The sequence below is a fragment of the Eretmochelys imbricata genome, chromosome 6, assembly GCF_965152235.1.
Source record: "Eretmochelys imbricata isolate rEreImb1 chromosome 6, rEreImb1.hap1, whole genome shotgun sequence".
Classification (NCBI taxonomy): domain Eukaryota; kingdom Metazoa; phylum Chordata; order Testudines; family Cheloniidae; genus Eretmochelys; species Eretmochelys imbricata.
The window spans coordinates 30,715,217-30,740,199 of record NC_135577.1 but is presented as its reverse complement, the minus strand read 5'-3'; the positions used below and the strand labels follow the sequence as shown (position 1 = coordinate 30,740,199).

Here is a 24,983-nt window from a genome sequence, read left to right as displayed (position 1 = left end):
GCATTTGTAATTCCCAGTGAAGCTCAACATCTTTGAAAATCTTATCACATGCCCCCCCAAATTATGCTCTCATTTACATCCATGAAATTCCATTAACTTCAACAAATTTCCATCAGTGTGAGAGCAGAATTTGGCCTCTATAACACAAAAATTTGTATATGCTGTGTGTGAGGGTGAAACATGAATTTTATAAGCTATTAATAAATTTTTAAAAAGACAACCCCAAACTCATTTCCATTATACCTCCAAGAGACTGAAACAGCATCAGAAATTAAAGGTCATTCATTAAGTTTAACCCTTAATCTGTTGAGCTCTCAGAACATTTGTTATACTAAATCAGAATTTCACTTGCAATATTCAAACATGTTTTGGTGGAATTAAAAAAAAAAAAAAAGATTTTGAGAGGCACACTGCCTCAGCTTATTACATCAACACTGCTCTCTTGTGGCAGAAACTTAAAGTGAAATATTGATCTGCTTTGCACTAAGCACCACAATGCTAGGATATAAAACAGCCTGATTGGTGAGGGAAATACAAAACAAACACCTACCAATAAATGTGGCTGCTGAAGTGTGGCATAAATAAGATAAAGAGCAAAAGCAACAAGAGAGATCACTAGGCTTTAACTTCTCAGATGTGAAGTGTTCAGTTGATCTTTCTTACTACAGTATTCATGCCAAGCTTTCCAGGAAAAAACACTACTACTAACAGCAGTCAGAATTCTCTTTTCAGGCCAATTCTTGAGGCAACTTTATCAGAGCAGCATTAAGAGTCAGTCTGTTCATTTCCAAATACTTATGCCTTCAGGAAATTCAAACCACAGTGCCAGAAATGAAAGACCATTGCTGTTATCCCTTAAGCTGTTGAGCACCAAGTCATTTGATATTCTGAATCAGAGTTTCACTTGTAATTCAGTCACTTCCTCATTTTTCTCCTCCAGCCTCTATATGTAGAATATGGAAGGTTGGTCTCAGTGGCTAAGCAATGATACAAATATACACACACGCTCACTCTCTCGTGTTATCAAGCCCTGGCTTCGATTCAGCAAGTTACTTACACACATTTGTCAGTTAAGCTCAGGAGTAGCCCCACTGATTTTAATGGGGTTACTACCATGCTTAAAGCTACATGCATGCTCAAGTGCCTTGCTGAATCAGGGCCTAAGTTTGGCAATCATCATCAGTGTGATTTAAAAAGTTGCTTTCATTTCTGTCCTTGTTCAAACAATTGGTAACATTTTCTCCTCAGTTTTGACATTTAGGACATGTATGTCCTAGCACTAGAACAATGTTCAAACTGAAAAAGCTGAGGAAACCAAGGACAGATTTTTAAAGGTATTTAGACACCTTGTGGTATTTTCAGAAGCACCTAAGTAACTCCCAGTGTCCAGTGATTTCAACAGGAGTTAGGCACTTAGGAGCTTTTGAAAATCTTCCTAGGCACCTAAATATATCTTAAAAATCTGGCCCTGCTCTCTGTAAAGACAGCTGAGTTGACATGCAGAACTCAGGAATGCCTTAATAAAGTGTGTTGTATCCAGTGATCTGTGAATCAAATGAGATTTGAATTATCTCATTAAACAAGAACAATAGCAACAGTAACAGTGGCAGTAATGAAGAATAGACCAGCCCAAGGTCAAACTAAATAGTAAGGACCAGAAGGGTCTCGGCTAGAGCTGTACTTTTTTGTGCCTTTATTTGTGCACCCAACATTTTTCGGAAAAAGAGGAGTTTGGGTACCCAAATATACAGGATTCTACATGGAAACAGCATGTGCACTAATTTTGGGAAGTTAAAGTGACTATGTTCATGAAGATGTTATTTGCTCGTGCAGAGTCACAGCTGGATAGTGCAAATGTAGAGATTTTTTTTGGAAACTATGACCCTAAGAAGGTAAAAATAATGGAAGCATTTAGCATGTAGAGATATCTTCTGAGGTTCAGTTGAGACTTCAACAACAATGAAATCAGTCAGCAAAATTTACCAGAAAATTTTCATCAATTATTTTGCAAAGGCTGGAGGGATCTTTTCCTCCTGCTGGAAAAGTCTGGGCACTCCAGAGTTATTTGTGACTAGATCCTGTAGTCCACACCCAGGCAACTGCTCCCTACCCCTAACTGAAATCGATGGGAGATTTATCTGGGTAAGGCCTCCAGACTTAGGTCATTAAGGCCTGATGCAAAAGTCTATTGAAGTCAATGGGAGACTTTCCATTAACTTCAGTGAGCTTTGTATCAAGCCCTAGTGAGATGGCTTTATAGTGCCATTAAGAAACTAAGATTTTAACCAGCCCATCTCCTTTCTGATTTCAGTGTCCCTGTCTGCACAATAGCATTGGAAATTGATAACATCCACATATACATGTGGTATCATATTATCTCTCTCTCCCCACCTGCTTTATACATACAAAAATCTCTTTTCCTTTCAGCTCATGTTGATATACCACCATTATCACAAACCCTGATAAATCAGAGTATCCAGTTAAAGTCAATTACTGTGTAGGGAAGACAACGAGGAGTCCTTGTGGTACCTTAGAGACTAACAAATTATGCCCAAATAAATTTGTTAGTCTCTAAGGTGCCAAAAGGACTCCTCGTTTTTGCTGATACAGACTAACATGACTACCACTCTAAAACCTGTGTAGAGAAGGAATTAGAAAAGTGAAAGGCTCATTTAGGATGACAACACTTACACTCATACAGAGGTGACCGTTAATATCACACATTGAACTCCAGACTGAAACTTTTGCACTGATTTACTCCAGGCAGTCGCAAAATTTGAACATCTCTTTCAGTGTTAGGTTACAAAGGTTGGCAATAAGAGTCATTCAAGCATCAATACTGCCAGTAAAGCAGATGCTCTAGAATACTGATTAGAGCAATTATATGGACTTCATAGCTACACGCCTGCTTTTGGCTTAGACTCTGAACTCAATGTTGCCAGTTCTCATGGATGTTACTGCAAGTCAGGTGATACTGAGTGTGTTTCAAAAAGCCACTGCTCCTGTCTCATGTAACTATGTAAGCAGTTCAAATTTTTAATGAAAGTACGTTTCTAGCCCTCATGTTTGCAGAAGAAAAGACTGAAAACATGACCAGAGTGCACCCCAAAGGTTCAAAATCCATGTCAAGGTTCCTCCCCCACTCTGAACTCTAGGGTACAGATGTGGGGACCTGCATGAAAAACCTCCTAAGCTTATCTTTACCAGCTTAGGTCAAAACTTCCCCAAGGTACAAAATATTCCACCCGTTGTCCTTGGATTGGCCGCTACCACCACCAAACTAATACTGGTTACTGGGGAAGAGCTGTTTGGATGCGTCTTTCCCCCCGAAATACTTCCCAAAACCTTGCACCCCACTTCCTGGACAAGGTTTGGTAAAAAGCCTCACCAATTTGCCTAGGTGACTACAGACCCAGACCCTTGGATCTGAGAACAATGAAAAAGCATTCAGTTTCCTTACAAGAAGACTTTTAATAAAAATAGAAGTAAATAGAAATAAAGAAATCCCCCCGTAAAATCAGGATGGTAGATATCTTACAGGGTAATTAGATTCAAAAACATAGAGAACCCCTCTAGGCAAAACCTTAAGTTACAAAAAAGATACACAGACAGAAATAGTTATTCTATTCAGCACAATTCTTTTCTCAGCCATTTAAAGAAATCATAATCTAACACATACCTAGCTAGATTACTTACTAAAAGTTCTAAGACTCCATTCCTGGTCTATCCCTGGCCAAGACCAGCATACAGACAGACACAGACCCTTTGTTTCTCTCCCTCCTCCCAGCTTTTGAAAGTATCTTGTCTCCTCATTGGTCATTTTGGTCAGGTGCCAGCGAGGTTACCTTTAGCTTCTTAACCCTTTACAGGTGAGAGGAGCTTTCCCCTGGCCAGGAGGGATTTCAAAGGGGTTTACCCTTCCCTTTATATTTATGACAATCCAAAATGTAAATAAAACCCCCAGTATCTTATTTTCAACATGTCATGACCAGTAAAACAGAATTATTGGGGCTTGATGTATGATTTTTGAATGCTGGGACCGGCAACAGTGAAGTGAAGGTGAAGTGAAGTGAAGGTTTCTGTGGATGCAAATTTATTATCTGTTACTGTTAGCAGATATGGATGCACTGGTACTAGCACTGCGGTAACCATTTGTGTTATTTACTACTGGTCATGAATCTCATGTAAGAGCTGGCCAGCTGGAACTACTGAATGAAGAACTATCTCCTCATGCTATTCCCTCCTGGAAGTTACTGTGGGCAAGACGTGTATCGTGATGGGAAATAAAGGCCAATTTGGACAAGACTTTGCTTTTGTGTGACATACATTCTAGTCCTAGAAGGCTACCATTTTTTCCATAAGCAGCTTTTTGTTCCTATCAGTAAAAAGGTGGCAAACTTTGCTGCTGTGGCCATTTCAAGGCAGTAGTTCATATTCTCTCCCATTCCTTAGTTCCATTTGGTGCAACAGAGAGGAATGACCATCAGGGAGCACCCTACCCTGCCAATTAGCAGAGTTTGGGGGCTACTCTAACCTACACCAGCTGACAATGGTCCCCAAAGGGCCATCTGCTAGCTCAGAATAGCCAGAGTGCCTTGTGCGCTAGCTCTTCCCACTCCTGGCCCAGGAGGAGAGGAGTATAGAAGCCATTAGATCATCTCTACATCTGCTGGGAAATCCATGGGTTTTCATGCTGGAAACCACATATTTGGTGTTTGTTATTACTACTTCAAGCCAGATGGTGTGGCAGCATTCCCAGCACCTCTAGTTCCAGCATCACTGGGGGACTCCCACCTCCACAGCCATACCCTCTGTATGGGTGCTTCAACCTGCCTCAGTTTTCTTGTTCTAACAGTTACATACATAGCATGCTGTCAGATAAAAAAAACAACTTACAGTTCAGTTCTAACAGATGTCCTCCAGCCCTTCCCCAGGGCAGGGCTTCACAGTCCTTTACTACTCCGTGCAAGTAGATTTCTTCTTCCCTTGTATCAGGGTTCAAACCCAAATGTCAGTTTCCAGGCATGGAGTGCGCTCTGTTTATATATATATATATGTGTGTGTGTGTGTGTAACTAGTTAAGAATATATATACACACAACAGTTCTTGAGTTTTGTGGGACCAGTAAAACTTTTGTTGCTGTTGTGCTGCAAATTGCTTCCTTTGCACAGCTCTTTACATCCACTCTTAACCCAGGGCTGGATTGTCCTTCACACCCCTCTCAAGGCTCCCCAATCTCCTTCACCCATTTGAACAGGGCTAGATCTCAGTCCAGGGTTTTGTTACACTCTCCTCAGGTTAAGCTATTAGCCACATCCTTAGCCACTAGCAGAGGAAAGAAGAGAGCCTCTTAAGTCTTGCCTCAATGCTGATCTCCCAAACAGAGCTCTTAAGTATCCCAGCAGGCCTGGCTCTTCACCACATGATCCTTCCCAAATACCATAAGGGCAGAAATTCAGTACTCCACTCTTCTTAAAGGTCCAGCTCAGCTTGCAACAGGGACAGCTCAGAGATCAGTGTGGCACCCAATACCTATATAACTTAAACACATTCCCTGATGGTCAGGCATAGGAACTCTTCAAGAACGTTATCTCGCACTGGATCAGCTAATAGGTCTTTCCTCTCTCTGAACACCAATTATTCTGTTATTTCTTCAAATCCAATAGTGAGGATACAAACTTCACAATAACTACTTTTGCCTCATTTGGCAGCTGGGTTGTGTTAGAGAACAAGAAAAGCTAATGTGGGGAAGCCAGCTAGAGAATTAGGAATATGATTAATCACTGACTTTTTATGCATAATAGCATCTTACCTTTATATAGCTCCTTTTCCCAATCACACATGCTCTATGTGTCTGCACCACCAACCTTGCTTACAGGAGGACAAGGAGAAGGCAAAGCAAGCCCATAGCTCCTTTCACCCTGAAGGATCCCAAAGTGTTAGATCATGTTAAAGAAGTTCTGTATTAAAATCACAAATGAGTTTGATTCCCCACAGTTTAAATTCCAGTGTAGTACATTCTAAGACAGAGTCTGTTCTCAATGCAATTCTTTGTAACAACAACTACTCACACAGAGAGAGACTCAAAGCAATACTCTGTAACAATAGAAACAGCACCCAGAGACTCTATGACAGCCTGTAGTATCTAGCCGTGCTAAAATAACTAGCTAGTAATAAAGATATCACTCATGAAAGTAGCTTTGCTCCTAACTCCTGTAAATAACTTTTTTTTCTCTAGAGCGTTGTTAATTTAGCCCATGGGAGAGAAGGATTAAAAGGGAAATACTGTTTCCTGACCACTGAGACAGAACCTCTGAAATCTACATGATAAATAGGGTCTGTGAGTTGTCATGAGGCTGCAGTATGGCTCCTATGAACATTAAATACTGTGAGATCATGCTGTCTCATAAAATTTGTGGAACAATAGCATTGTGTTGTAAGTGTTCAGCCTTTGCATTGCTCAAAGGTAACAGAGTTTCTTTAATTTTCATTCCATGGAAGGTATTTTTCTAGAATAATTTATCCAGCCCCCTGGACAATTTCTGCCTTTCGTCACAGTACTGTATACCAGATTGCCTGCTTTTCACAGGTGATGAGCACCCTAATCTTATTGAAGGCTATGGGAGCTGTAGGTCTATACTGTTTTGCCTTCAATACACACATAGCCTGCCAGAAGGAGCGTCCTCTCTGATTACCCATCTGCAACCATGGCCATTTGGTATACATCTAATGCCTTGACTCGCACCCCCACTTGGAAAGCTGTGGAGCAGCTCCACTGCTTGGCTGCTCAGCCCATATTGTGTGCCTCAAGAGCTCTTAGAAACTCACAAACAGGTGAAGCTGACTGAAGATGGGGGTGCAGACAAGCAGGAGGTAGCTGAGGTTGGGGAACCCAGCTCTCGATAATGAGGGAACAGTGTTGGGTGGGGCCTTGCATTTGTAACTTTGCATAGAGCCCCATAAAGGCTCGGGGCTGCCCTATAGCAAATACAACAGAAGTGGCAGACAGGAATAGCCTTAGGATCCATGAGGCCAGTGGTGAGCTGGAGCCAGTTTGCACTGGTTCGCGCAAACCGGTTGTTAAATTATGCAGCCGGTTTAGAACCACTTGTTAAAGGGGTTCGGCAAACTCCGGCCTGTGGGCCACATGCGGCCCGCGGCACTGTCCTGTCCGTCCCGCCTGAGCTCTCGGCTAGGGAGGCTCCCCTGAGAATTTCTATTCACCCGGTGGCTGTGCGGTCCTTCGGCGGCACTTTGGTGGTGGGTCCTTCAGTCGCTCCGGGTCTTCAGCGGCACTTCGGCGGTGGGCCCTTCAGTGCCGCCGAATACCCGGAGCGACTGACGGATGTGCCGCCGAAGACTTGGAGCAACTGAAGGACGTGCCGCCGAAGATCTGGAGCGACTGAAGGAACCAGTTCTTCAGCTTCTGGTAGCTCATCACTGCATGAGGCCCATGAAAAACATCAACAAGTCCATTATACTCTCTGCACCTTAATGAAGACTATGCTCATTTAAAGCAGGGTTTCTGCTGTGAAGCCCCTTGGTATTAGGGGTCTGCACAGTCAGACTCTGCAGATACCATGGCTCATAGTTAAAGCAAAGATCTAGGAAGAATGAGACTGGCTTACCGTGCAACCTCAGGCAAGTCACATAATCTCTCTGTGCCTCTGTTTTTCCATGTGTAAAACTAGGATAATATTATGTAGCTACCTTTTAGGTATGACTTCAGTGCAAAGAGCTGTCTTCAATGGGACTGGCTCATAAGCTTAATTTTAAGCATATGCTTAAGTGCTTTGCTGAATCAGGGCCATGGTAAAGCAATCTGAGAACCTCAAATTAAAAGTGTTATGTACATGCAAAGGGTGATTATTTAGTTTACATAATTGCATCTGTGGATTTGAACTATTGTTATTTCAAGTGTTCTTTAATATTGTAGTATATTTAAGGTTAGGATCCCTTCATACAACTCTTTGATAATGAGGACTAAATAATATGAGTAAACCTCAGAGCAACTGAAAGTAGTTCCAGAGAATGAAACTTACAGGTATTTTTCCCAAAAAGAGAGGTGCCTCTTAAGTCAAACTCCTGGCTACATAAACAGCACTGCACTTCTGTATATTGTAGGATTGTGTATCACTCTGGACACACCCCTGTTATATTAAATTGTATATAGTCTCAATATCTGCAGTCTGACATTTCTGATTACAGTCACTTGCAGACAAGAAATAGCTTGAACTTTTCAGTTTTGGTGGGGTGAAGAAAAAATCTAATTGCTTCTTAAATCCAATGCAACACTGCAGCAAGATGTGATTGTGTTGCTCAAATAATATCATTGTTTCACTAAAGTGCCCTGGGCTGCTGCAAGGGATGAATGCTTCTCACGTCATAATCAGCCCTATTAGGCTGATCTGTGGATTAGATCAGAAGCAGGGCTGAAGGGCAACCAAATCTCTTCTGTCTGAAATAGAATCGTTTGTACAAGCTTCTGACCCTTAGAAATATATCTTACAGCTGCAGTTGGTGATGTGATTGCTGTTTTCTAGAGATGGAAGGCAGATAAGATGAGCATTTCTAAAGATTCCTGAAGCAACCACAGGCTCTGCATAGGCTCTCAGCGGAACTATCTGTATAAGGCTGTTAACTTGGGGTTTTATTGTGTAGTATTTATAATTTAACCATTTCAAAGGATATTGTATCGGTCAAGAGGTTACAATACTAACAATTGAAGTGGCTCAGAAATACAATACATCCAGAACTCCCAACTTCTCTGTTTTAAGTGGCCTGATTTGTAACTTTCCTCATAGCAGTATATGTAAGGACAAGATTAGTGGGTTAGATAGCACCTTGCAGTTTATCCTGAGTAAGGGGCAGTGGGTAGCTGAAAGGCCCCAGGAATTGTGACTCAGTTTGATCCCTGCTTCCTTGTTACTCTATGGAGGAAGTCAGCTGTGCCTGCCCTATTCCTAGTACACCTAATTCCCCGCTCCACAGCAGTATAGTGGGGCTGTGGCTCTGTCCACTCCTTGCCACCGCAAGTCCACTAGTACAGGAGGGAGAATAGGAGACAGACAGTGGCTGCTGCTGCCCATAGTGTGACCTGCAACATGGGCAACCCACACAGGGGACTAAGGAGAGCATCTCATGCCTGCTACTCCCATTTATGGGTGTGTTGCCTTGTTATACAACTTCATACATTTTCCCCATACACATAAACATCATTAAGGGATTACTTAATGCTTTCATCTACTAAACTGAATAATAGTAGCACCTAGCTCTTAGATAACACTTTTCATGCATAGATTTCACAGTCATTTACAAAGAAGATCAATATTATTATCCCCATTTTACAGGTGGGGAAACAGAGACAAGGAAGTGAAGTGACTTCCCTAAGGTCAGTCAGCAAGTCAATGACAGAGCTGGGAACTAAACCCCAGTCTCCTAAATCCCAGTGCAGTGATCTACCTTTAGGTAGCCACCCTGACTACCCAAAAACAGATTTAACAAAAAACTCCCTCAGCAGGGAACTAAAATCTCTTAAGGACCTGACCTTGCAGGCCTGATACAGACAAGGCTTTTAGTAACATCAGTGGGAGTTTCCCTTTGGCCCAGTACCTACACGGGTAACAGTTCTGAGGTTTTTCTAGTATTGGAAGCAATGAGATTCACACAGAACCCATGCTACAGACATTTCTTTTTTTAAACTAGGCTAATATCTCAGAGGCAAAATAATCCATTTACTAAAAAATAAGTAACAGGATTAATTTATGGAAAGCATGTCACAATGTTTGCACATGTGCAAAAATAAATAAATTAAAAATCTCCTATGATGATGACAGAGTTTAGGACTAACCTCTTTTTAGTAAGAGGCCCTTAGTGCTTCCAGATAACTGCTCTGCTACTCTTCTGGTTGTAAAATGAAAAAGTAATTCAAAAGTGCTACATTTGACAGACTAATTTGAACAGACATATCTTATTATCATAGAATCATAGAATATCAGGGTTGGAAGGGACCTCAGGAGGTCATCTAGTCCAACCCCCTGCTCAAAAGCAGGACTCATCCCCAATTAAATCATCCCAGCCAAGGCTTTGTCAAGCCTGACCTTAAAAACTTCTAAGGAAGGAGATTCCACCACCTCCCTAGGTAATGCATTCCAGTGTTTCACCACCCTCCTAGTGAAAAAGTTTTTCCTAATATCCAACCTAAACCTCCCCCACTGCAACTTGAGACCATTACTCCTTGTCCTGTCCTCTTCCACCACTGAGAATAGTCTAGAACCATCCTCTCTGGAACTACCTCTCAGATAGTTGAAAGCAACTATCAAATCCCCCCTCATTCTTCTCTTCTGCAGACTAAACAATCCCAGTTCCCTCAGCCTCTCCTCATAAGTCATGTGTTCCAGACCCCTAATCATTTTTGTTGCCCTTCGCTGGACTCTCTCCAGTTTATCCATATCCTTCTTGTAGTGTGAGGCCCAAAACTGGACACAATATTCCAGATGAGGCCTCACCAATGTCGAATAGAGGGGGACGATCACGTCCCGCGATCTGCTCGCTATGCCCCTACTTATACATCCCAAAATGCCATTGGCCTTCTTGGCAACAAGGGTACACTGCTGACTCCTATCCAGCTTCTCGTCCACTGTCACCCCTAGGTCCTTTTCCGCAGAACTGCTGCCTAGCCATTCGGTCCCTAGTCTGTAGCTGTGCATTGGGTTCTTCCATCCTGAGTGCAGGACCCTGCACTTATCCTTATTGAACCTCATCAGATTTCTTTTGGCCCAATCCTCCAATTTGTCTAGGTCCCTCTGTATCCTATCCCTGCCCTCCAGCGTATCTACCACTCCTCCCAGTTTAGTATCATCCGCAAATTTGCTGCAAATTACCTTTCTGCATTTTGTATTTATAGTTTCTTTTCTCTTTATTAACTGTAGACAATTGAGTGTATCTTGCTAACTGACATACTGTCTGCTTTGGTACACGGCTAACATTTGTGTACTCTTTGCACCCAGCCAAATGAAGCTAGGGAGAAAGACTGTATATTTTATATGCAAAGAAAAAAAAAGAGAGAGAGAGAGAACACTGCAAGGCGAAGGATGGAAAATTCAAAGGCAGTACTCTGAGACTGAAGGACTCGATCCACCAGATATTTACTCCTGGGCATGGTGCTTAACAGCTGCTGCATTCCAAACCACAAATGGCTGCATTATAGTCATGGCTAGAGTAACATCTAAATCCCCTCTATCTACCTCACAGGAACGCCTGGAAGCTTTATTAGTTAATGCTTGTAAAGCCTTTTGAGATCCTTGGTTGACACTCACTACAGAAGTATTGTTGTTAGCCAGTAATGTAATATAGAAGTATTGCTAAAGAGGCAGGGTTTGGGGCACTGGCCTGAAAGCCAGGAAACCTGAAGTCTGATTCTACTCTCACTTACACCTGTATAAGTCAGGAGTCGTTCCAATTAAATGAGAGGCTAGAAATGATATAAAATCAGTGTGAGAGAGCTTAAAAAGAAGCACTGGATATTCCTGCCTCTGCTTGTGCTAGTCTCTGTACCTCATTTGCCTCCCTCCTACAATCTGTAAATTGGAGATAACCATACTTATTTTCTTCTGCAAAGTGTTTTGCGCTCTATGAACGAAATGCCCTATACTACTGCTAAGTATTATTATAGCTGCAGTTTCTAAAAGGTTAATAATGTTCAGTCCTAATTTGTTTATGCTGTTTCACAGAGGTAAGCAAGGATGGGGGTGGGATTTTGTTTTGGATAAAGCGCCACATTTTTCATGTGGGGGGAAAAAAGTCAGGTTTTCTTTGATCTAAGTTTTACCTGCCCAAATGCTGGATGTATGCCAACTGTCCGGCTTTAACAGACCCACTTACATAAAGTCGATGTCCACGATTTTCCACCCCTTTTCTCAAAATCTGTAAATGCTTATCCAAATCCCAAGATGCCAATATCATCCACGCTGGAACTGGTTCTCTGGAATTTGGCTCAATTTGACTGTTCAGTTTAACCTGAACATTTTTTTATGGCGATCACACATCCCACCACAGCTGATCAGGTGACAGTTTCTCCAGCACAAGATAGGAGCTGCCTACTACATATTCCAGAGTAACATGGGGTTAAGGGATTGATGCAAATTACTAATCTCCATCGCAAAGAACCTGCAGGAACCATAAAAGAGACTGGCTCCCAACAGTCCTGCTCAAGTTGAAAGCCCCTTCTGGGTTCTGAAGAATGAGAATTCTGACCCAGACAAAGGTCCTAAGTAAGCAGCATCAAAGAGAATAAAATATTAGCTCATAAAACCAGCCCAAAGGCACTTGCTAGAAAACCCAGGCAATGTATTTTAATATAGGTACTACACTTGCTCCAAGCAAAGCTAGCAGTAATTACTTGCCAAACTATATCTCAGGCTGACAGGTAGATGTAACAAGGCATGCTTCACTTCCTTTTGTCCTAAATGCTGAGTAGTATTAATTTAGCTATCTCCGAATAATTCTATGCCAGTGAGATCATTTACAGTTGCCTCTGGTATGTGTTGCACTGCAATTAACATTAACCTTTTATGTAATTCCAGTTACTTGACCTGCACTGGTTAATATCTTGAATAAATCCTCCTGGTGAAAGGGAAGAACTTGCACAAGTCAACACGCGGTTCATTACAGTGTTATAGCCTTCCAACTGGATTGGAGGAAAAAGTTGTCACACAATGGGGCGGGAGGAAAAAAAAGCCTTAGCCCATCAAACTCAAACTATTTCAAAAAATCCTCCAGAAGAATAAAAGGGCAATGAGCACAGTTTGCAGACATCCCACTTGTACAGTGAATATTGTTGAACCATTTCCTGTTGCCACAGCATGCAGTGGCTGCAGGTTACTATGGTAAGGCATTGTATTATCATGCAGATTATGCAGAGTTATTGCAAGGAACTGCCCAGGAATAGAGCAAATTTTTCACTCGATTGATTCCAGCATTGAAAAGGAAACAAAACCGCTGCATGAATGTGCAGCTGCATTGGCCCAAACCAAACCCACCAGCAGTCCTGAAAACTTGGGAGCCCAATCCTGCTTTCAGTGAATTTAGTGGGAATTTTTCTATTTACTTCAATGGGAGCAGGAGGAGGCCCTTGAACTCCAGGAAATACGTGCAATGTTTTTTAACTACACTGCTTGCTGTAAGGGTTGCATTAACAGTGAAGAAACTGATCAGATGCCCTCCAGTCTGAAAGTACTAATGACGGGAGGAGCCAAAACACAGGTCTGTTCTGAGTGCAGGGACATTCACAACTCTGATAATTCTCAAAAAGATCTGCGGCTGGACATATTTATTCTCCAGTTTATTAGCCAGGAAGAACTAGACTTGATAATTCTTTTCCTCCCCCCAGAGAATCAGGAAGATAGGTTTTATACACATTTTGTTATTTAGGATTAATTCACATTCCGTGATTTGAAGTTGAAGACTGCAAAAAGGTAGCGAAATTCTGACTGAACACATTCTTGAAGTTCTGTATTTTTTCCAGAGAAAGCAGAATGGCATAACTTGCAGCCCTACATTTCTAAACACCATTAATCTGATCCTGCCCTGTCTGATTGTTACAGTCACAGATGTGCTGAGAGGTGGTATTTTGCTTTTCATTTCCCAGGCCCAAAGTTTACTATTTTCAGCAGTCTAGTGGCAGCAATGATTTATCACTGAAAGAATCTTTGCATTTCCTTACTTGAAATAAATTACCTGAGGAAAAGTCATCTATTTTTTCCATAGAAGGACTTGAAAATGGAGCTCTGGACAATTATAAAGTTTTGCACATTTTAAATGTGGTTCTCACAATCTGAGGAATGGTTCCCCATTATTTGTCTTTTACAGAGGAGGCATAAAGTAAACAGTCACATACCACAAAATACTTCAGGATAATAATAAATATATACTTAGCATTCAAACAGGACTCTAATTCTGTAGAGCACCCTAGAAACATTAACTAACCAGAGGCTTCCTTTCCTTCCAGCCCCTTATGCAGGGCAGGGGTTGGTAGTGTTGCTAATCTCTCCCCTCTGTATATTGTCTCCTACACCTTTTCTCTAGTGCTCTCTTAATGACTGTAGGAATGACGCATGCGTATCAAGTATATATTGATTTATTCCTAGGGGTGTAGGACTTACCATTCCAAGTCAGACTGTCAGCAGTTGCAAAGTGATGTCTCAAAAGTAGGCAGAGGTGGTACTAACATGTGAAATTATGTTCAGAGACACAGATTTTATAGCTGCATGTAAAGGTGCCTGATAAATCAGGGTAAGCGTTGCTTAACCTGCCATGCCTTCACTGCATACTGTTGCTCCAGGATGCCTATTACGTGCTCAGCAGAGGTGGATACTTGATGCTTTAGAGGAAAGGAACAATCCTTTCCCCAGGGCCGCATCAGTGTCGACAGCAGTGCTGCTCTTACCATTGTGTGTCAGTAGGATTTCTGGGGTACTATCCCATGGTGCTTTGCACTGCACTAGGTTGCACCGTTCTATGATTCTTTCCAAGTGAATTACGAGAGAACCTGTTTCTGGCTATGTCATGGAAATTGTGGGAAAGTATTGGACTATGAGGTCCGCACATGGATTAGTCTGTCTCCTCACTGCAAAGTTGACAGGTTACCATCCCAGTTGAAAATGGGTTTTAGCCGACAGCTGCAGACAAGTCAGCTAGTTGGGATGTAAAGCACCCCTATGGTTGGTGAGAGGTTTTTGTATGAATGGGAGCCACGTTAACTCTGCAGTGAAGACAATCCCTGTGGGTGGCAGAAACGGAGAGCGCTCCCAGGCCAATACACCCCAGCTGCTATGTAATGGAGGCACTCCTCCTTTCTTGATGGTTAAGATTCTGTCTATTTTTAGTAAACGTCAGGGACAGGTCACAGGCAATACAAATTCATGGAAGCCCACAACCTGCCCCAAACTTTTACTAAAAATGCCCAGAGGCGAGTGTGGGGGACTAACCATGGGACCACTACTGGAGGAGGGTAGGGCGCTGCTCCGGCCCCAGGGCTGACCGCCGGCCCCCTGCTCCCGCCCAATCACAAATCAGGTTCCCCCTTGTGCTAGACACACTGTACAAACGTAGAACAAAAACACTGACCCTGTCTGAAGTGCTTATTGTCCATGTGTAGGTCAAGAAACAACAGATAGATACAGACAACTGGGGAGCACAAGGAAATAACAAGATGATACTGGTCAGCATGATAGGCAGTGGGCTTGGCCCTCCAGCAGCCTAAGCGTTGTCAGAGTTTTTGTAGGCACGTCCAGAAATCTGAAATTTGATTGTTCAGATTAAATACAAATTAGTCCTGAAATTGTCCAACCTTTTTAAAATAAATCTAGTGCAGTATTTTACTTTGATCAGCATCTTCAGGCCAGCTAAATCCGCTGGGGAGAAGAATACAGAAGCGGTGTTCTGAATTTACCTCCCATACATTCTAAATTAATGTGTCTGAACAAACCCTGCAGCAAGTTACCGCCCCTCCCCCCCCCAGGTCTGTGAGTAGCTTCTGAACTTTTTAAATACTTTTTCCAAACTCCTCCTTCCCTTAAACAGTTTCCAAAAGTTGAGAAAATTAAATTTAAAACATTTGAAAATAGCAGGTTTTCCCCCAAGCTGCACTTTGGCAACACAACTGAATGGATATAGCAGGGAGAAGAGACTGAGCTCTGGTCACTCAACATGGCCTTAGAGACTATACTGCCTATCTTCAAGTCCCAGGGCAATTCCAGCTGTCACGCTAACTTGAAGGTGGTGAGCACAGGAATGGTTCTGCAATTTATAAGTCAGTGAGGCTACAGAAACTCCCCCACAGCAAAAGCCAGAAGGGGTACCTGTGTCCTCTGCAACCTGCTGTCACATCAAAAGATACCAGCTGTTCACTCCTGCACCTCCCTCAGCACAGTAGGCCTGACCTGTTAGGAGGTAATGGAAAGAGCTGCACAAAAAGAAGAAAGCTATTTGCAGCGCACCACAAGAACTTTTACTGGTCCTACAACCTACAGGCCCTATGCTATATATTCTTCAGCATCACCTACCAGGACTGTGCCTGCTAAGACCTCTCATAACACCAAAGATGAGTACTAGTGGGCAATGTTCCCTCTAATTTTTGACAGGCCACGCGCACAAAAAGCTTCTGTGCAAATTTTTGGGCCTGCAGTACTTTGCTGTGTGGGCGGGGTTTAGGATCTGCGTGCATGCACACAGCTTAGAGGGAACAGTGCTCGTGGGCGTATGGCTGACATTAGAAGTGTGGGTATGTCACAGGCAATCACTTCAGCAGTCCTCTATAGATTACAGTATATACATCTCCCCTCCCCAGGTCCCTGTGCTTTTCAGCAGCATTATGCAATTATGAATTATAATTTTTATAACTACGGTAATTGCATTTACATCTCAAAGTATTTTACATGCTGAAGTTGCACATAAGACATACAGTATCACTGAAATGCAACCACCTCTCGGGCAGAAGGCATCAGGCAGGCAAAGAACAAGTCCAAGGAAGTTTAGTAAGAAGGAAAATATTGGCAAAGACATTGGGACAAACTCGGTTACAAAAGTTGAACAGAATCTTTAATGAAGGAGTTGCATAGAAGAAAAAAAACAGCTCTTGCTCACGGTAAGGCTATCCATCTCCTTCAGTTGTACTGTTGCCTATAGCATTCACATCCATGTATCTCCAGCATTGAATCATTAGAATCCAGGAGGTTGGCTGGGGGGAGCTGGACAACATTGGTAGCCTTAGGACTGAACAGGAACACTAATATTAACCCACAGGGGAAATCTGGATGCTATCCAACTCAGCATTTGAACTACAAGGCTTGGGCTCCTCTCTGTTCATAGCTGACTATCTAAAAGTTAGTGATTATGTAGCAATACAAATATTTATATAAATGGTAGCACCCAAAGGCCACCTGGTATTGCACATACAGAAGAGTATCTGTACCTTGAAAGCATTTGACAGCAAGGGGGTGGGAAAGCTCCAGCTGTGAGCCTGAGGCCATGGTTAATTTCATATAGGGAGCCTACCAGCCTCTTAATTTCACAGCTCCAACTGTGAGCCTCTTGCTGCAGAGCAGAGCTGTGAAATTGACAAAAAAATGACAGCCAATAGCCAATGTAAGTAATGCAACGTCTACATAGATACTGCCTCGCCCGAGACATAAGGGCTACACCTCTTGTGCTGGTAGAGTTATGTTGGTATAGTAGGGCACTTACACGAGTCGGAGCAGATACTACCATAATTAGGTAGATGTAAGCTGCCTTACAATAACCTAACTCTGTAGCGTAGACCAAGCCTAACACTGAGACAGAAAACAGTGGAAGAGGGTGGTAGCAGCAGAAAGATAAAGGATGGTCTTGTGGTTAAGGGACGTAGAACTTTATTTTACTAATTCTTCCAGATAACATCAGATGCCAACATTTTTGGTTATGGCCACTATTTTGCCTACAGATGTCAGTTCCCCCTGTAAAATAGGGATAATAAAGCTTTCCTACCTGAGGGTAGACATACAGAGAAATTCAGTAATGTTTGTGGGGCGCAAAAACTGGAGCTGTGAAGGGAGAAATTTTTTTTTTTTCCTTCATCAGCTTTGGCCATTACCAGGAAAATTTAGAGCAGAGCTTCAGCATTAACAGTAGGGTGCATGGTGGGTATTTTGCCCCTACAGAACAGTTCTTTTAAGCAGGCATTTCCAGAACCAGCAGGGTCAAACTCTCAGAACCCCTTATAGTTACTATTTCCTGCACCTACCCTTTCAAAATGGAGTCGACATTAAGGTTGCTGGACAGTCTCTGCTCAGTAATCCTACTGGGGAAAAAAGTGGTTGTAATGCAATCAAGATGTAAGATGACAACTGAGGCAGTGAAGGGTGTTCCACTGGATCAAGTAAATTACAAGGAAAAATCTACTGCATGAAGTTCTTGCTGCAATTTAACTTACATGGGCACTAATTACCATAAAACCTGAGCTATTCAATCTTTGATATATTTATCCTCGTAACACCCATGAGATAGGGCAGTACTATTAATATTACAGAGGTAATACTGCAATACAGGAAAGCATTGTAATACAGGAAGTGGGACACAGCAAGGACTTGTTAGCCAGTCCCAGAATAGCATCCTAAGCCGATTGATCCTATGGATCTCATAAGAAAAGTCATATTGGGTCAGACCAAAGGTCCATGTAGCCCACTACCATCTTCCAACAGTGGCCAGTGCTAGGTGCCCCAGAGAGAATGAACAGAACAGGTAATCACCAATTGATCCATCCCGTCGCCCATTCCCAGCTTCTGGCAAAACCTTCTAGTATATACATAAGCAACCTCAGTTGCTGTACTGTGTTAAGCACTTTTGGGTCAGCACAATTCAACAGAGGAACACAGTTGGATTGGAGAACTGCCACGGAGGAAGGAGTCCTCTCTGGTAAGAACTTGACCCTGAAATCAACCACCCCTTCTGAGAGCTCAACTTATAACAGGTAAGAATCGTTTTGTAGAAGCTTTCAAGCTCCCGTCTAGGTCCTCCAGTAAAACAGGATACTAGATTTAACATTTAAGGCAAGAAATTCTGCTTTATACATACAGAAAGCCTAAGGGGGCATAAACCCAACTTTTCCCTTTGTCAGGCGATTAACCAAATATTTAAAAATTGTAACCTTCCAAAAGTGATCTGAAAACCTGCTTTTTAAAAAAGGCAGCGAGCAGGGCAAAGGACAGATTTTAGTGGCACAAAAGCAGGATTACAACTGGTTCTCTTGATATATTGAAAGAAGACTGATCAGACACCACTATATTCAATCAACCTGTACAACTGCAACTGGATTATATATTTTCTTGTATCAGTGGCTGATTTAACAGCACAGAGCCTAGATTCAGGTAGTGCTAAGGGCATGGGAATCCCAGCTCTGCGAAATTCATATAATACAGAAACCATTAAGTTACGAGTATTAAGAAGGTCTAACAAATAGTCAAATACCAGTCAATTTCTCCTTACAAGGGCTGGATTCAACTATTATATTTCCAACCTTTTCCCAGACTGAAATGCAGCCGCTCAATTTCAATTTGCCACATTAGAAAAAGCAAATCAATTGTTTACCTGTTTTCTAAATTATGGCAGCAAGAGAAACATGTGCTACTGTAAAACCACCACAAGGTAAGGACAAATAGTTCAGAAACTGGGCGTACAGCAGCAAGATGGCTACGTCACTAGCTTCACAGATCAGGCACAGGCTTCAATGAGAACCACATAAAATATGTTTAATTGGTATGATCCAATTCACTTACACATCCCTCCAAATATGATCCAGTATACTACTCATATCTCCAATTTTTAACAAGCACCCTTATATATTGATATAATTTACACCAGCTTCCCAAAGCTTATTTATTGAAACTTCCACACAGAATTTAGAAGACAACACAGTTCTTTAATGTGACTTTATTCTTTCAGTAAAAAGAAGAGTGAACTTTTATGCGACCAGAGCAGAGGCAGTGGATGACTCGCTGGAAAAAAAAAAAAAAAGAATTATTTCCCTCTCATTTTGGATATTGCCAGTACAGTGGCAACATCTCAGATAACGGAGCTGCAAAACCAAAAAACAAACCAACCAAACTTTCCTTCAAATGAGCTCTTCTATACTTGACTGGAGCAAAAAACAGCTACAATAGCAGTAATTTTTAACAGTCTAACTAGCTGAATTTAGGCTTTTCAAAATTACAGGAGCTCACTCAGACATCCAAGGAAGGTTAAGCCAACACTAAGGAAAACCTTTCTGGTGGAAACTGCAAATGGTTGAAAAAAATCAATCATCATAGTGAGCAGTCTGACCTGAGCAATGGAAGTGATGTGGGCGCTATAGAGAAAAGCAATTTTACATTATTAAAAATATATAATTTGAAACAACGTTGATGAGATTGCAGTTTACATATTATACTGTATAATAAATTAATCTAGCTGATGCTGGTCAATATATCACCCTACAAATTTACTGTATTTTCTAACCTAGCTAAGTCTGTCTATTATTTCGGTCACAGTCCTCCCCCTGGAATGAGGGTGGGGGACTCAACTCCACAGTCAATTAGCTCTGTGGGACCTCCAGGTTGGAAATGACAAGAGAACAAACACTTACTACTTCCAGTTGGGTGGGAGTACTCTTTTGGTCTTGTAGTAACGAGCCAGCCTGTGAATTCTGCTCTCAATCAGAATCAGACGAAATTTGGCATCTTTATCCTTAAAAAGGAGGATACAATCAAATCAAGAAATTCCCATTATGACATTAAAAGAGATCTATTTACTCTTAAGACAAGCTTTGGTGAAAGGAGAAGTATTTGAGTATTACCCACAGCTATTGTAAAGGGCCACTATCCCCACTTTTGAGTTTAATCCTGCTCTTTGACCCATCAACCAGACTTAAGTAGAAGATAAGCATTTGTGCTAACGACAGGCAAGTCCAAAATTGTATGGTTTTACAAGCAATAAAAGTCTTAGCTTTATCAGCTGTGCCCTTTACATTTACTCAGATGAAGTAATGGCCAACATTTCCTGAAGCATACTGAAAATCTCTGCTCTGGCTGCGAAGTTACCAGCCATGTAAAGATTAGAATACAAGCTTAACCTCAAGTATCAAAAACTGATCTGTACTTTGTATAACTGCATACAATATTAATTCAAATATTTATAGCAATTTCAGAATAGTATCACAAGGTTCACTTTCAAAATTCAATTCATCTAATAAAAAAAGTGAAGCTACAGAGTTGCTATTTATATATTTCAAAAAACAAATGAAGAAAATGCAAATAAAGCTTTATAATCCAACTGATTATCACAATATGTCTAAAATTAGTTCAAAGACTCTTCCAGGTTTAGCGTACTTTTTAAAGAACTTTATCTTGGTAGAAACCTTTTTTACTCTTTTGCCACACAAAGACCTTGGTCAATGAAAGCTTACCTTTCTGTTTCTCTCAAGATGTTTACGAACAGCAACAGCTTTCTTGATCAAATGGTACAGATCCTCAGGAAGGTCTGGGGCAAGTCCCTTGGACTTAAGGATCCTTAAAATTTTGTTGCCAGTGACAAAACGAACTTGGGCAACACCATGAGAGTCCCTTAGGATTACACCTGAAATTAAAAGTTATATATTTTATACCAGAAAAAACATGCCAACAAGTGCTACTATTATCAAGGCTCACTCAGACATCCAAGGAAGGTTTAGCCAACATTAAGGAAAACCTTTCTGGTGGAAACTGCGAATGGTTGGAAAACAATCATCACAGTGAAACATCTACATTTTACCAGAGCAATGGAACTGCTGGACCACAAAGCACTTTACAAACAACTAATTTAACCTACCTCCCCAGACCACCCGTATTATTCAGAGGGGAGAAAAAAAAAAACAATCAAAGCAGACAGACATTAAGGTTTCACATTAAGATATCCAATGTCACCAAGAAGTTTTGGCAAAACTGAGAATTAAACTCAGATAAGAGTTCAGAAAACTTACCGATCTGTGAGGGAGTCAGACCTTTCTTAGCCAGTTTGTAGATCTGTTCCTTTACATCATCAGACGTAAGTTTTAACCACTAGAAAAAAAAATTGATGTGAAGAGGCACAGTGATGAATAAGTGTAGATTACGCAGGAGAAACGACACAGCTAATAGTTTTGAAATGCAATAATAGTCTTAAATATTTATGTGCACTTTCAAGGGGATATCCTTAGCATGTTTCACTAATGGCATGCACAGAACAGTCAGTGCTAATCATCAGAAGCACACATCCACATGATTGCCCTACAATCTTCTCTAGAGGCTGGAAGTAGACTGCTTTGTAGTGCCCAAGAGCACAACGAAACTTGGACAGGCACTACACCATAACAGAACTGAAAAAAATTATATCACCAGGGAGTTATGACCGAACCCATAGTAGCAGTGCAACTACTATGATCATGTTGTACATGGTGACGTGCAAAAAACCATTTCTGGTAAAATTCCAAGTCAGAATTTAATCAGAAATGGTTCTGGTGAGTTAATTGTTAAAAGGCATTCTGTGGTTTGAAGTAAGAGATTGCCTTAGTGAACAGAACACTACCTGACAAAACGTGGAAAACTGAAGTTCCACAACTATCTGATAAGAAAACCTAAAAGGAACTAAATGGACTCAGATTTGTAACAGCAAGGATGTTCCTCTCCAATTGGATCTTCAAATATGGTCTCCAGTAGTTACTTGGTTTTACTGTCCGATTTGTCAAACAAAATCATATGAAAAAGTAATGCAAATCTATAAAGTGAATTTCGCAGTACTGAAATTTAACTGAAGACTTAGAGGATCTCCAACCTAAAAACAGCCAGTTTGCCTTCTCGCTTATCTATCAGTAGAAATTAAGATGGAGAAAAGTTACTCTGTATTTTTAGTTTACTTTGTGCATGGGACAACAATCTCTGTCTAGTAGGTTAATGTTTGTGTAGGTCTTTAATTTAAAAGAGTAACTTGCAGAGTAACTTTTTTAATAAAAATATATTAAGTTAAATAACTAGCATTTCAAACCTTTTAAGGTTTTCTTGAGGGAAGACTGCCCTGGAAGCAGCACTGCAGCATTCACCTCAATGCTCTATTCATAGCTGAGATCATTCTTAGAGGATGTTCAGGAAAGTCAACTTGAACTAACTGAAGATATGACTAGACAACATTAAACCCCTGTGAGAATGCTCTCTTTCAGAAGTAAGGTAGCCTTAGTTCACTTTAGCTTAATTCACTTACACAATGAAGCTGAAGTGAAGTAAGGCCACTATGTTTCATTAGTGTGCTTTAACCTCACACCTTCAGTTAAAGTTACCTGTGTCCATGTGCAGACATGTCTTTAGGAAGTCACATATTCTCCAAGTACAGTCAATCCCTTGTCTTTGATACTGCCTACAGAAGTTTTGTGAAAGTAACTGGAAAGATATAGAACTGTCCCATAAACTGCAGAGACCACAAACTCTTTCCAAGCAAATGGGGAGCCACTAGGTTATAGGATCTAGTTTTCTATTGACAAGCTCTACAATCCCCAGGACAAAAATTGGTAAGATTTAAACACCAAACTATCTGCACATGCAACTCATGTAAATAAATATCTATATACTACAAGCTGTGCTTGACTTTCACTGGGGGCATAAAGCTGCATCCACCAAACTGGAAGCGTGGGTGAAAATCAGATCCTTTAACACTCTACACCTAAGCTCAATCAAACCAATGGTCAAGATGTGAAAGTAATACGACAAACAAACAAGATGTTTACTTACTGTGGGCACGCTTCGTCTATAGGGCAAGGCTGACTGGGACAGGCCCTTCCTGTTGAAAAGAGAGGCATGCGATACTGAGTGGAAAAATTAAAGGAAAAAAAAAATCTTTAAATTTTAAACCTCAGGGCGACACATGCATGGGGCAATCCCCCGGGACTGTAACTTACCACGGTCACTACTGCCGAGCCCAGTCTGTGCATCTGCCTGTATCTATCCACCCTCACCAGCGTGGCCACCCCATGAACTGCTGGGCGCTCCCCACAGCTCCCGGCCTGGCTGCTCTGAGCTAGGGCGAGGTCCTTAACAAGGGCTACTGTGAAACACTGGGGTGCGGGGGGTGCGGCGTTTACAAGCGACTCTCAGAGGGGGAGGGGCGGGCAGCAGGGCAGGCGCGCGCTGGTTCCTGCAGCCGGCCGGTGCCAGCCCCCAAATCCCAGCGCTGCCCTGGGCTGCGAGCGGGGTGCGGGGCCCAGCGCTGCCGCAGAGCCCCACGGGCCGGGGCCGGGGCCGACACGTGCCCCTCGCGCAGGCGGGGCCCGAAACCCGGCCTCAGCCTCGCACAGGGCCAGGCCGGACGCTCCGGCCTCCCTCTGCCCGCCCCGGCCAGGCCCGTCTCTCCGCGCGCCAGAACGCTCCGGCCAGCCCCACTTAGCTAGGCACGATCCCCGGCGCCACCGCCGCTTACCCCGGAGCGTGCATGCGACCCATGATGGCGCCGAGCAACGAAAGAAAGACCAGGGGGAGGCGGGGGCTGTGGCTCACCTCTTCCGCCGGAAGGGACGTCAACGCGTAACCCCGCCCTGTCCGCGCGCCGGCCAACCAGAGAGGCGGTCTCCTCACCCATCCCGGGGGGGGGGAAACTATGGCTCCCAGCATGCACTGCGAGAGGAGGAGCCTTCCCAGCGGGCGCTGGGGGCGGGCGAGTGCGGATGAGAAATCCCAGCGTGCCCTACGCCGCCACTCCGTCACAGGCGGGTCCCGCTGGCCTGCAGCGGCCTGGCGGGCGCCCAGGCCTGCCCCGCGCAGGGGCCAGGAGCGGGCGGGCGGGTCCCAGCCCCACGAGCTCTCGCAGCGGCTGGGCCCGGGGGAAGGGGCGCCAGGAACGGCGAGGCGGCCCCGGGGAAAGACCGGGACGTTCCGCTTGGCAGAGAGACGCCGGGCGGGGGAGCGGCCTGAGGCCCGTTTCTAATGGACCCTTCGCAGAGCCGGGGTCGCCGGCGGCAGCCAGCGCCGTGAGCAGGCAGCGGGTGTAAAGCCAAGCCCGGGACCTTCCTCGCCACGCAGCGCGGGCGGGGGAGCGCGGAGCCAGGCGGGCTCGTGGAGGGGGGGTCCAGCTGGGCGTTCCCAAGCTGGCCAGAGATGCGACCTCGGGATCGGGGTGGGCCTGGCCCTCTGTCCGGCGCTGGGGCGGGCTGGATCCGCTCCAGGAGCGCTCCGCTGCTCATTCCCTCCAAAGCGCCTGATGGCAGCCACTGTTGGAAGACCGTACACGGGGCGGATAGACCATTAGTCTGACCCACCCTTGCCACTCGCATGGTGGGAGGCTGCCCAGCAAGAGCCCCCCTCTGCTTTGCTCAGTACCCATTTTGCTCTATGCTGCTTGCCCAGGCCACCTCGAGGCTCAGACTCAAAGGGGGGGCTATGCCGCCCCGTCCCCCCCCAGCATCAACAGAGATTCCA

At 43.2% G+C, this 24,983-nt stretch overlaps 1 protein-coding gene, 1 long non-coding RNA gene and 2 other non-coding genes across 4 annotated transcripts; all 4 read right to left on the bottom strand.

The window, feature by feature from the left end:
• Positions 1 to 15,132: 15,132 nt before the first annotated feature.
• LOC144265601 (uncharacterized) lies at positions 15,133 to 15,937 on the bottom strand. Its single transcript, XR_013346323.1, has 2 exons — positions 15,861 to 15,937; positions 15,133 to 15,297 (listed from the first exon to the last, which is right to left on the bottom strand). It is a non-coding gene; the product is annotated as an uncharacterized LOC144265601 (long non-coding RNA).
• A 3,512-nt stretch (positions 15,938 to 19,449) lies between these two features.
• Positions 19,450 to 24,179, bottom strand: RPS13 (ribosomal protein S13). The gene is made up of 6 exons (XM_077818335.1): positions 23,989 to 24,179; positions 23,304 to 23,352; positions 21,527 to 21,605; positions 20,975 to 21,144; positions 20,156 to 20,256; positions 19,450 to 19,529 (listed from the first exon to the last, which is right to left on the bottom strand). The coding sequence occupies exons 1-6, from the start codon at positions 24,177 to 24,179 to the stop codon at positions 19,496 to 19,498; spliced, it is 624 nt and encodes a 207-aa protein (XP_077674461.1). The 3' UTR covers positions 19,450 to 19,495.
• On the bottom strand, positions 19,751 to 19,844 carry LOC144267179 (small nucleolar RNA SNORD14). Its single transcript, XR_013346550.1, has one exon. It is a non-coding gene; the product is annotated as a small nucleolar RNA SNORD14 (small nucleolar RNA).
• On the bottom strand, positions 21,212 to 21,302 carry LOC144267178 (small nucleolar RNA SNORD14). Its single transcript, XR_013346549.1, has one exon. It is a non-coding gene; the product is annotated as a small nucleolar RNA SNORD14 (small nucleolar RNA).
• Positions 24,180 to 24,983: the final 804 nt, after the last annotated feature.

Bases quoted from the DNA above. Each gene is read 5' to 3' on its own strand.
- RPS13 (XM_077818335.1), bottom strand. From the start codon at position 24,179: ATGCTGGGAGCCATAGTTTCCCCCCCCCCGGGATGGGTGAGGAGACCG. The intron at 21,606-23,303 runs GTAAGTAAACAT...TTTTTTTTCTAG, and splicing joins ATAGACGAAGCGTGCCCACA to TGGTTAAAACTTACGTCTGA. The intron at 20,257-20,974 runs GTAAGCTTTCAT...CTCCTTTTTAAG, and splicing joins ATCTTGAGAGAAACAGAAAG to GATAAAGATGCCAAATTTCG.